Below are 13,374 nucleotides of genomic sequence, written 5' to 3' on the forward strand. Positions count from 1 at the left end.
TGAGTACTCATTATCAACTACACCTACACACTTATTAAATACTGTTTAAATATTTGCAAGTTCTATACAAATCAACATATAACAGCGAGTTAATTGTTTCTTTAAAAAAAATTTTAAATAGTCTTTTTTTTACTAGATTGATGTATTTAAAATACTTATGCAACAAATCTGGTTATTTTAGATTAAACAAAGATTTGGTCCCATCAGTTAGCCACTTGGTCCCATCAGTATGTCACTTAAAATAAACCGCACAAAACAATAACGTCCGACATGCATACTTTTTTAGAACCACTTACATTGTTTCTTTTTGACGGAGGTCCGTGAAAACACTGAACGTTAACGCCGGGTGACCATTTCTTAAACTCGGCAAGCCAATTTGGTATCACAGACATTGGAATCACGAGAAGAACGTGTTTGATTTTCCTCATGTCGAACATTGCTGACAGATAGGCAATCACTTGTATTGTCTTGCCCAGTCTGTAAGGAGGTACAAGTAAATAGAGTTTACCCTATTATAGCAAATAGGATTTTTTTATTCCCATGTTCATTTCAAGGATAAATAAACACACATATATATAACACAAAATACTTATTTCCTGCATAAAAAAGCTGTTACAAAATACTGTATGAACCACATATAAAGATAACTCGCCCCATATCATCAGCTAAAATGCCACCTTTCTTCTTCTGGGTGTAAAGGTTAAACATCCACTTTATGCCATTGATCTAAAACGAAAAAAAAAATGAAACTGGTTTCTTCATTTTATATCAAGTTGTAGTTTCTCTGAAAAACATTTATGGCAAAGAAAACATGGACTATATTGCATTCCTTGCAGTTGCACCATGTAGCGTATTTCACAACACATATATTTTTATGCTACATAATTATATTAGCTGAATTAATATAAATTGGTTATAATTTTACCATGTCATATAGACCGCTGAAAACGCTAAGGAAGTATACTTAGATTTTATATGCAGTATGTATCGTAATTTTGCAAATCTGGAGTCTTGTCAATTGGACTTGGTTTCCCCGTCATTAATATACAATTTAATTTAAAAAAACTTTTTTAATTGAGACAGAATTTTAGACGGGCAGAGAAAAATGTCAGAACTCATGTTAATCTAAATAATTAATAATTTAACGTTCTACACTCGATACCAAAGAGTGTAACAAGAAATAGATGTTTGACTTACTTGATGTGGATACAACCTTTCAACAAGATCTTTGTAGATCACCATTTGGTTGTCAAGCTCAACAAAGCCAAAGTCATCTTCTTCATCATCAGCATTTTCAGCAAGAACCTCCTGAAAATACAAACTATTTCAGTCGAAATGAAACCTTTAAGGAAAGGTTTTCCATATGTAAAGATGTTTAGTCAGAACTCAGAACCAGTATGGCAAAAAGTTGGCGACTATGTCGGCCGAAGAATCAGACAGAAATCGAAGAAATTGGACCAAAAAGAAGATTGATTTTTCAAAAAAAACTTATGCTTGCTTGTTCTACACATATACAATCCAATTTATTTCTAAAAAGCTGAGTATGTAGGTCAGGAACATTATGCCCAAAAATTGGCATGAATTAATTTTTTTGTGTCATTCTGAAAAAAGTACGAAGCATATTGTTTAGCAGGAAAAAGCCAGTGTTTGGCATATGGATTGTTTATTAGTTTAAAAAGTACTAAATTTTGACGGAACTGTTGTGTATTTATAGTTTTAATTTGATTTAGCAATTTTTTTCTTTATTGAGTTAAAAAAGCAATTATGATAGTCGCCATTTCTGTTAAATAGACAGGTATGACATTACCATGGGCATATCCAGGATGTACCAGGCCATGCGTCTCCATTTAAGGCTTAAAATACTTTTTTTGTCTGTTTTAATTACATAAACGCAAAAAAATGTAGGGCTTCAAGTGAACTTCGGCCTCGTTTTGCTATGCTTGTGTCTCTGAAGCATATCTATTCAGCCAAAAGGTGCAATGCATACTATAGTATTTTGCACTTCACTGTGTGACTCTAATTTCGACAAACAATTTCCATTAACTTGGATTATAACTATCATTGTTTTTTTTATTATAAATTTCTTCCAATTTGAAGAATTAATTTTCTCGCTTTTTATTCTGATTTTGAGCTGCATGTGTGCACATGAGTTCGCCAAAACAGCTTATCTATGCAACCTTGTTAGAGTAAGAAAAGCAGACATGTGCACCCCAAGCCCCCGCTGTACTGCAGCATCTTTATATTTCTTTATGTCACAAAAAATGTTGCACCTACCGCGCAACTTTGTTAATAATTCATTTACTTGTTAGAGGTCTTCTTTATTGCCTAAACATGGCAGAGTTGACATTCCTTAGCCTAACACATCATTCAAGTTTAGGGGCACAACCAAAAAACGAAGAATTTATGCCAAAAATGCTTGTCACCAGAAGGCTGGCAAGATTCTGCCAGCCTGGTCAGAACAATAAAAAAACACTAATTTTTAAACTGACAAAATCACTTTTTTTAAGAAAACTTTTGTAATTCTAAATATCCTACTCTAATTGTATTTTAATTTAAGGTTTGTAAAATAAATCAAGCGAAATACAATATACAGAATTTACCTCTATTTTTTTGATGCGACTCATTGTTTTTTCGCTGGGGATCAGATTATAAGCCTTCTTGAAACATTTTAGCGACTTGTACAATTCCCCTTCTGCTGCGCAACTCTTTCCATCCGATATTAAATCTCTCACTTTCTGCTTCAAGTCATCAGGAATGTTTTCTCTTCAGACAAAATTTTAAGGAAGTGCTTAAATATGTTTGACTTGTAAAAAAGTAATAAGTAGGCTCAGACCAATGTTTTATTGAAAAAACAAACATTATATATCAGTTAGCAGACAACAGGACTATGTTCTCAGTCCACTGAGATTTGTTTTCAGAACTGTGGACCAATGGCCTTTCACCTGGAAGAATTTTTATTTTTAAATAAATATGTAAGAAGCTCATAACAAAATAAATATATATAGTGTAATAATAACTTGCTACAGCTAATGAAATTAATCAAGCAAAAATAATTTTAAAACATGACATCAAAAAACTTCCTCACAGACCCTAGTTTGAGAATCTGTTCTAAAAGTTTAGTATTTGCAAAACATGAAGAATTTTTCTGAAACAGTGAGTAACACTTTCTGATTGTAACATAATACATAATATATATATATATGTACTTAAAATAGACAATAATTCTTAACCAATGCATTAATACAGGGTTGTTCCTAAGAAATAAATTGTACTCGCCAGCGTGGCGAGCGGCTATCAATCAGCACTCGCCCAGATGAAATAACACTCGCCAAATTTTTTGGCACGCTGTCTGCAGAGGGCGCGGTCATTTCTTGGGTTATGGTTAACCTGTATTATGGCTTCTAATTCTATACGTAAACATTAGTTTTTATAAAAGTCTGATCGTTTATTTCCATGCATGGATCAACAAATTAATTACCCATAGAGCAGTTTACGCTTAAAACAATGTTTTTAGCCGAGATATTTTTTACAGTCTTTAACACTGACAATTTAGTAGCCACGACCCGCCTTTTTGCCATTTTTTTATAAATGCTTGTGCTCTTTTTTTCGTATTCTGACATTTCTTGGCTTGAAGGACGTTTCACCGCAGGTTGCTTCGCGCCACAAACAAAACGCCACATTTCGCTTAACACTATAGTTACTGGTTGAACAGCAAATAATCACAAAATAATTGTAAATTTACAACTAAACCATTCTTTTCGCACAGAAGCATATTTTTTCTGCGCTGCTCTATAAACTTTAGAGATCGCAACAAGATACTTACATAAATAAGTGCTAATTCTCAGCTGTAGTTTTTAAAATACAGTAGTGTTCAATGGGCCTTTTCGGCCTCTTGAAACGAAAGTCTTAAAAAACACTGCCGGTAAACGATTTTTTAAAACGAGACGTTGAGTCTTTATTACATCATACAACGGGACAAAGAATCTTTATTAAGAGCTTCAAACGTGACTCCGATTAACCTTATTATGTGTGTAGTGTTGAATATATTTGCTCCTTAGTGTTTAACGAAATAACCGGCGCTAAGTAATATTTCGGTAAGAACTGGTGCTTAACGCAAGTTAAAAATTTCTCGCCGAAGCCACTCGTCAGTCGGGCGAGTGGGTGTCAATCAGCACTCGCATTGGCGAGTGGGCGAGTGCTTAAGCCCAACCCTGTGAATATATAATCCAACATGGTACTTACTTCGAACTTAGCGCGGCGCTCTCCATATTCTTGCACGACAACAATATTGCAGAGCCAAAGGGTAAGTAATTTTGACTTTAATAATTAAAAAATATATATTTATCCTGGATAAAAAGAAAATATATATTAGGTGTTCAATTTTTTTTAAAGATGCTAGGTTGGAAAACACAAAAAGTGACCATTTATAATAAAAGTGTGACTGTTAAAGGCTGAAAAGTGTGACTGTTAAGGCTGGTTCTCACTAGACACGTCTAGCGTTAACGTAAAACAGTTTTAAAAAACGCTTTCGGTTGCCGAAAAGTTAAAATATTTCAACTTTGACGCCTCAGTTAGAAGTGAGGAAATTTTCCGCTAACGCTGGCAACACATTTTATGTAAAGTGCATGACGCTAGCGCTTAATGCCAGACTCTAGACGTTAACGCGTCTAGTGTGAACCAGCCTTGAGTGTAAGCGGTTAAAATTTTTATTACTAATTTTTTTAAAATGTCCGATTTGCTTGGTTACTTTTTTAGGTGTTAGATTTTATTTACTGCCTATCAACTTTCATGTTTATATCCTTAATTATTGAAACATAGTCCATGGTTTTATGTGTAAATTATTTAAAAAACCTAATAGTTGCCCTTCTTTTAACCATGTCCAAATATTTGAAATATATACTGGTATTAAAAACCCGATTGCTTTCCACTGCCTTCCCGCCAAAGACCATGTTTGCATGCCATAACTTGGAAATCCTCACAATTTACTTTTTTTAAGTTTAAGTGCACAACATACTAATTCACAAATTTCTTTTTTTTTCATAAACTTATGCGATGCAACAAATGAGAGTGCCAAGCATTTTTTTTCAGTTAAGATTTTTGCAGGGTGCACTTTTGAAAGGTTGTAAAAATATTGCGAGTGCACTTGCCATTAGGGTTCCTCTCAGAGAATGTTTCAACAGGAAACTCCCGGGATTTCCCGCGAATTAACAATTTCAATCCCGGGAAATTTTTTTACAATTCCTTGTGTTTGGCAACATAGCAAAACTTAAAAAAAATCGTTTTTGACTAATATAAAGAAAAAAATAGTACCAACCATGTTAACGTCGTTGCCTTGCTTTATTTGCGCTTATCAGCGGAAAAACTTAATTAAATTTATTCTACCAATAAAAATGCGCCCTGCATGCGCTTTTTTAAATAAAAACAAATATGGGTCCTGACTTCAATACGAGAAATTCTAGATTGCAGAAGCAATGCAACAGAACATAAATGGGCGCTCTTTCACTATTGTACGTGAAAAGTTAAGCAAAAAAAAATATTAATACCGCTTACCACAACGCATATTGTTTGGGTTAGGGTGCGGGTGGGTCCAGTAATATTATGTTTATTATTAATAATAACTTGACCCACCCTCAACCAAACGCTAACCAGCACCCTAACCCAAACAATATGCGTTGTGGTAAGCAGCATTTGAAGAAAAAAAATTTTTTATTAATTTTTACGTACAATAGTGAAAGAGCGCCCATAAATGAGCTTAATTAAATGTTTGGAGCTAATATAAAATAATTTCAAATGTCATAATGACGTAATTTTAGGATTCCGGGAAATTTCATTTTTCACTCCCGCTTCCCGGGAATGCAAAAATCGGGGAAAAAGAGGAACCCTACTTGCCATACTTTCCACTGTGGGGCATCACCAAATTTTGAGGTGTGCGGATGTGCAATCATTGCATATTTGATTTTGAGGGTACAGGTTGGGCTTGTTGGAAAAACTCACAGACTGTGCATTTGTCATTTAACAGGTGGCTGTTAACCTGCCGTAGAATGCAGACTGCGTTTTTGTTTGTACTAATTTCAACAGGAAAAAAATGGTGCTGCTCAAAAATCCTACCATAGAGTTCAAACAATTATTAAATTAGAGCACAATATTAGGGTTAGCGTTTGGGTGCGTCAAATATTATGATATTTATTATTATACGAACCCTAACCCCAACTAGTTATGTTCCAAAGTTTGCCTCATGACTAGGGTTCCTCCCTGAAAATTCCACAGGAAAATTCTCTATTTCTTTTCCGCAGGAAATTCTCGGGGTTTCCCAGCAATACAATACAGAACATAAATGAGCTTAATTAAATGTTTAGCGCTAATTTAAAATAATTTATGACGTAATTAGGTAGAAAAAATTCGTCGGTATTACGGGAAATTTTTATTTTTTCCATCCTGTTTTCCGGGAGTAAAACAAATCCGGGAAAAAGAGAACCCTATACTCGTGACCCACTATATGCACAGGCCTACCCATGTCATTCCCTAGTAGAGCAAAACTATTGTTATTTTTTATTTAAACTCAGCGTGATATAAATACTGTAAAGCAGATACTCTTTATTTTTTCGGCCACTTATAACGTTATAAAATAAATATATTATATGCAGCTAGTCGCATTTTAATTTAATATGTTTTTCTCTAAATAAATACAATTTTGCCACGATTTACTATTTTTTGTTATTGTTTTTGCCGCGTAATCTTATTTTCACCACGGTTAAGTAAACTTCTTGGAAAACAAATAAAGAATCTTTTCATGCAAAATAGGCATTATTTATTGATTTTAGATTTAGAGTATTTTATTATTCGAATTACACATTCTCATACATTTCTACCCTTATTAATTTGTGGAAAGAGGAATATTTACACTTTTTTGAACGATCACATTTATACCTCAACCGTTTTTCTTAAGATTTTAAGGAGCCGAACTGAAAGTGAACCGTATTTCGAAAGAATCCAAACCTTAATCGAACCCGAACCTATGAAAAAGCGGTTGACTCTAGCATGACGTCACAACTTATGTTTAAGGGAATCAAGATATGCCATATCGTAATGGTGCGCCATTTTTGAATGGTTTCCCAAAAATACACGTGGGCCAATTTATTAAATACTGAAGCATAGTGAACTGCAGTGTTCTAAACAAGTCATTTTAAAATGATTCAAGTCCCAGTCAAGTTATTTGTTAAATAACTTAAGTCCAAGTCAAGTCTTTTCGAATAAATAACAAGTCAAGTCCCAGTTCAAGTCATCAGTTGCGCAAGTCAAGTCATGATTAGAGCAAGTTTACTTTAAGTCATGTCCTTGTCCTAAAAATAAAATGTTAAACTAACATAATTTTTAAACTCGTATGATTATGAACAATAACTCATCTAAAAAACAAGGAAAACCGAACATATAGCAAGCAATTTGTTTTTTGTGCAAAATTTGGACAAATAGCTCTATGTTATAAAAAAAAAAATACTTAAAGAAATGCTTTATTTCAACCCAAGTCATTTGTTTAAAAGACTTAAGTCAGGTCATTTGTCCAAAAGACTTTAAAAGTCAATCAAGTCATTCTGCCCAAATGACTTAAGTCAAGTCAAGTCATTTAAAAACAGTGACTTAAGTGCATTTATGTCAAGTCATTGGCTTAAGTCATTACAACACTGGAGAACTGTATTCGTTAACCTAATTTACTTATCGGAGATAAACTAAAGCTGGGTAGACTTTGGGGATAAAGGTTTCAAATTCATTGTTTAGAGCAGGGTGGTCCAAACCCAGGCCAGCGGGCCACATGTGGACATCATTTTTTGTGGCCCGCAAAGCACTGTTGAATTATTGTAATATGTAAAGAGGGTTTCATCAAAGAAATAATGTAACTAACCAACGATCAGCAAGCATATTGCAATTGTTTGGTTATAGGCCTATAGTTAAATTATTAAATAAATTAACCGGTTTACTATCGTCCATTAAGTTTTAATCTAGGGGTGGCAAGAACGCCTAATTTTTGTATGTGTTAGACCGGTTTGAAAGTCACAGTACGTCCTATAGGGAACTTTATAAACTGGCTGTTTTGCGAACTTATATAGGTTACTTTTACGTTTTGTTTTTCGTCTTTTAATGGACCAGTAAACATAACATAAAAAGTACGACCCTATATAAATTATTATTTTTGCCACTTTAAGGTAAATGAACGATGAAATATATAGCGCTTCGGGAAAGTATTGTTTTACAGAGTTTCACTGTGACTAAAGGTTAACGCCCTGGACCTTTCCATCGTGTAATTCTAGCCAAATATATCTAGTTAAAAAACATTCTACGCTTATAGATGCAGTATTGTGTTTTGTCAAATACCCAATTTTTTCGCGCTTCGCGCGCACCATATTGCCAATAGTACCATTATCACATTACTTTTTGACGATGCTTCTTGTTGTCATTTTTAAACATTTCATGCCCCGACCTTACTAAAATCGTTGATCGCTCCTAGCACGCATGTCGCATATAGCCTGCTTTATGTGGCCCGCCAAGTATATCAAAGAAATATTGTGGGCCGCGATGCTGTCAACCTTGGACCACCCTGGTTTAGAGGTTGCAATATATTGACGTGCTTAATTCTGTAAATTTATTTGCCCAGAGGTTAGATTTATTACAACTTATGGTTAGATTTATGACAACTTATACTGAACACGCAACACCATGGGCGCCCGCACGGGGGCACTTGACCCGAACGCCCCCCTGGAATTTTGAAATGCGATTATTAGTATTATTTGTTAGTGTAATATGTATCACTTATCAAGGTTAAAAACATTATACATTATCGATTGCCCCCAGTGGCGTATTCTTTTTGTTCGTTTTTGTCATGGTTTAACAAACTGTTCGAAGCGGCGTGCTTTTCAAGTAATTGGGTCACGCGTCTTAATCTAATGCGAAACCAAAATCGAGCGCAAAACGCCGTTTTTTGTCTTGTGTTTGGTCGACAGTAAACGCTGGAAGTTTTTCTCTTTCGTTATTTGTTTAGGTTGACTATTTAGCAAGTGTGTATTCCACAATGGACAACGCTAAGTCAAACCTTCTTTCTTTTTTTCACGCGAAAAAACGTAAGTTAGGCGCAGTATGTTTCTCGCTGTTCGGTCTCTGCGTTAAATATCCGATGTTGGTGTAACATCGACATTTGTTTAACTAAAGCTTAAAAGGAAGTATAATTTTTAAAAAGAGGTATAATGGTGACTGTCGTGCGCGTTTCAAAGTCTCCATTTTTAAGTAATGATAATGATAGTTAACGCAGATTGTGCTCTTTAAGCCAGGGGTGTCCAACAAGCGGCACGCGTGCCAAATGTGGCACCGACCTAATAAAAATGGCACGCAAGCCCTCCCAAAAAAATACTAAAATTGTTATTTAGCTAATTGCCAAAAAAGCTCAATTTGTTATTCAGCTAATTGTCAGAAAACACTAAGTTTGTTATACAGCCAATTTGTTTGTTCACAATATACCATTGTTTGTTCACAATATAAAACAATCGAGGCTATCCCGACAACCAACAATTACTTTAGTAACATTATACTGTGTGGAGGCTAGCATTCACATAATATTATATAGCTTGGTATGAAAAAACAGAAGTCAGCTCACCGAGAGACGCTTTGATGTAGTGATGCGCATTTCTACTAGACAGTTTTTTTTTCAAGTTTAAATAAACGTTCTTATTTTTGGAAAAATAAGCGCTTTTATGATTAAAAAGAACTTGTTCGGTTACGAAACTTTGGCACGGGAAGAAGTTATAAGATAAAAATTGGCACGCCGACATGTTTGAGTTGGACACCCCTGCTTTAAGCATACTGTAAGACCACGTGCTAAGTGTGCAATGGACATAATTACACCCGGGAAAAACTTCTTCGTTTAGTGTTGCAGGTGGTGAAGGCGTGTTTGTAATTTAGCGCTAGTTCCGTTCATGGAACTTAAAAACTGCGCTGCTGATATTCGAATTATGTATGATTCTACCACAATTAATCACACATATTTCACGGTCTTGGTTTGTTTTTTCGTCGAAAGTTAACGATTGCACACCTTGATTTCGCAGCTAGCGCCTGACAGGATGGTCGACGACGCACGTGCTCGCTTTTGCTGGACGTATTTGGCTGTTTCTGATTAGTTTTTTATGATGTATTGCAATCACCATTTTATGACGTCATACTGTCATTGTTTTATGACGTCATTATTCATTAACGTCAGACGAAAAATAGGGGAATTCCTGTTGAAAATTCATACCCATCCTTTTTTATTTTCTGGTTACGCCCTTGATTGCCCCCCTGGGAAATTTTCTGCTGGCGCCCCTGCGCACCACAACTATATTAATCGGTTTTAAAATAACATTAGTCGAACCAGAGTTGAACCGGAAACTTTTAAATTGCTCCGAACTTGAACAGGAACCGAACCGGATTTCAAAATGTTCTCGAACCTGAATCGAAAAAGTCAAACGGTTTGACCTATGATACTACAATATTATAGTATCATTGGTTTAACTGCCTGATTAGCTTTAGAACCAAAGACATTTTCTGCATCATCTGATGTCTCTCTACGGACTTACAAACAGTTCTTAGCGGGACTCATAAGATTCTTCTAACAATAAGTTTTACAATGAACCTTATGAATCTATGATTCAAATAAAGCTAAACTTCGCGAATCATTTTGTTGATAGTGACATATGAGCTATGGTAACTTGCTCACGCGTTCTATTAGTTGAATCTGGTCGTCTCGTTATCAACAGAAACAAACTCAGCAGCCCCTGTCTATTGAGGTTGGCTCGCGAGTTAGAAATAGCTACTCCGGACAAAGAGTTGGAAAGAAAGCCTCGAAAAGAAAGCCTTTCGATTTAATAAACCTTCAACTTAACAAGCTCGAGCCCTACATTCCTAAACTATTGCTGCCTTATCAAACAGCTAGAAAATATTAAAAGTCAACTGTAGGCCAGACTTGGACAACTAGATTTATTTCAGCGTTTTAAAATTAGATTAGAATTAAAATTAGAGCATTTTAGTTTTTCCAAATTAGATTAGAATTAGAATTAGACCGTTTTGAGTTTTTTTCAAATTAGATTAGAATTAGAATTACCGAATTCCTAAAAAATCAAATTTCAAATAGAATTTGAACAAGAATCACATTTAGTTTTTACAACCAATTTAATTTAATCACAATTTATTCTTATAAGACAGTGAATGGTAAATATGTGTGTGCTAATTTGTATGACTTTTTATGCTATTTAGCCTGTAAAAATTACATACAAGTCGTTCCAAGCAGAAAATTTTAATTGAAATTCTGTGTTTGAACTGAGAGACTAAAAATGCCGTTCGACAAAGTAGCATTTTTGGTAAAATCCAAATAATATTAGAACTAGAATTAGAGCAAACAAGCAATTCACAAATTAGATTAGAAGTAGAATTAGCCGCATTTTGCTCTAATTCAATGAATTAGAAAACTAGAATTATCTAGTTGTCCAAGTCTGCTATAGGCTACCTAAACCTACATCTTGCATTCATTATACCCCATGTTTGTAAACGACTGTAGCCTGACCATTTCGAAAAGCGGTAAATTGCAGTCGTTCGTAATTTTCGTTTTGATTAAAGCTAAACATAATGCTTTAATAAAGTTAAGATGTAGAATTAAGTGACGAGTAAGAAGCATGTGAGTGACTACATTACCGGGTAAGTATTTAACAGTGAAGCAATGAATTATTATTATCTACTTTTGGAAATGTTAATTCATGAGCTTTGACATTTTGTAACAATAAAAGTTGGCTTGGCTTTTGTCACGAGTTTAAGAAAGAAAAATAAATTTTAAGACAGAAATTGCGATTAAAACACCTTCGCGTGAAGTCAATGTACTCAACGCTTAAAGATATTTTTGCTCTACTTTTAAAGCCCAATCTTATTTCTATGTATGACGTCAATTTAAAAAAAAATCGGCTTAGTGTGGAATATTTGTTTGCGATTACGAAGACGTGTTAAAAATTAACAAGAAGCAACATCCCAGAAGTCAATATTATATTGCAACGAACACAATTGTAAGGAACTTTAACAGACACAAAATGTCGCCAAAAAGGAAAGAAAAACAAATATTTGCAAATTCTAAAAAGATACATGTCGTTACATATACCAACGCCATTATTTCCATGATTCACAAACAAAGAACTATAAAGGGGTCGTAACTTGCTAAATTGCAAATTAAAAGGAAAAAAAACTGTGACAAACATACCAGTGAAAATGTTGCAAAATATGCCACAGGATTGACAAGCCAACTTGTCTTGAGATATTCCATATGCATATTTGCTTAAGCTGGAGCAGTTTTCAAACCAGTATCCGCTTCATGACTTTTTCGTCCATCTCCAACCAGACATGGAAAACTAGATTAGTTTCAGCTTTTTTAAATTTGATAAGAATAGAAAATTCGAATAATCTAGTTGCCCAAGTCTGTCTCCAACATTCCAAACTTCAACATTTTTCCTTCTTCTTTTGCCAACTCTTCTCATGTGTCCTCCGATACTTTTCCATGTTGCGTTTCTCCTTCGCCCCCAGCCTCCCTAACATTTTGGTTAGCCTCTTCCCACACCTCGCCCATCTCCAAGTTCTCCTCTTGCTCTCTCTTTGCTCCCTCCTTCTCCTCTCCCTCCCATCTCCACACCGAGCTCTTTCTCGCTTCTCCGAGAGAATCATCAAGCGAATCAATGTCGGCGCTTTTTCGAATTCTTCTCGCCCGCGCAAGGGCCGGACTTTCGCGCACAGTGAACACAGAGGTGCCCATAGAAGAGCGATGCGGGTAACTGACGCTGGACTGCGACCTCCTGCGCGTTCGCTCCTTTACAGAGCGCCCTAGCTTGCCCACGCGTTCGGCCAAGGCCGCAAGGCCAAGGCGCTTGAACAAGTCGTAGTAGGCGCGTTTGGCCTTGATACGGAAGTCCGGGTTTCGGAAGCTGTAGATGACGCAGTTCCACGCGCTGTTGGCGGTCAGGATGGCCACCGCCACAAACTCCAACGACGTGTAGACCTTGGCCGCTCCGGGGTCTAGCAGGTCCGGCAGCGAATAGTAGATTGTGTAGGCGAAAAAGGGCACGATCAGAACGACAGCAGTGGGCAGCAGGCTCGCGCTGAAGACGGACACCATCAGGTAGAGGGTCTTGGCCAGTCGCGCCTCCATGTCCTCGAGCCTGCGCCTGTCAGTGCGTCGCGTCATACGCGCGCGAACGCGGCCGTGCTTTCTGGACGCGCCAAGGGTCACCAGAGTGACCACCCAGACTACTAGCATGGGCGTGGCGATCGCCACTATGTAGAAGTATATGGACGCTTCGCCGGTCATCGCAATCAGCACGGAAG

The 13,374-nt window shown here is 36.1% G+C and overlaps 1 protein-coding gene across 1 annotated transcript in view; it reads right to left on the reverse strand.

Moving 5' to 3' along the window:
- Positions 1-2,726, reverse strand: part of LOC146159055 (DNA excision repair protein ERCC-6-like) — a 29,875-nt gene extending 27,149 nt beyond the window's left edge. Inside the window, exons 1-4 of the mRNA XM_083384669.1 lie at positions 2,601-2,726; positions 1,198-1,308; positions 653-726; positions 297-477 (exon numbers count right to left, since the gene is read on the reverse strand). Coding sequence (XP_083240795.1) covers positions 297-477; positions 653-726; positions 1,198-1,308; positions 2,601-2,624 — 390 coding nt within the window. The 5' untranslated portion in view covers positions 2,625-2,726. The remainder of the gene's footprint in view (positions 1-296; positions 478-652; positions 727-1,197; positions 1,309-2,600) is intronic.
- Between the last annotated feature and the right edge of the window lie 10,648 nt (positions 2,727-13,374).

The sequence above is a fragment of the Ascidiella aspersa genome, chromosome 3, assembly GCF_963924565.1.
Source record: "Ascidiella aspersa chromosome 3, kaAscAspe10.2, whole genome shotgun sequence".
Taxonomy (NCBI): domain Eukaryota; kingdom Metazoa; phylum Chordata; class Ascidiacea; order Phlebobranchia; family Ascidiidae; genus Ascidiella; species Ascidiella aspersa.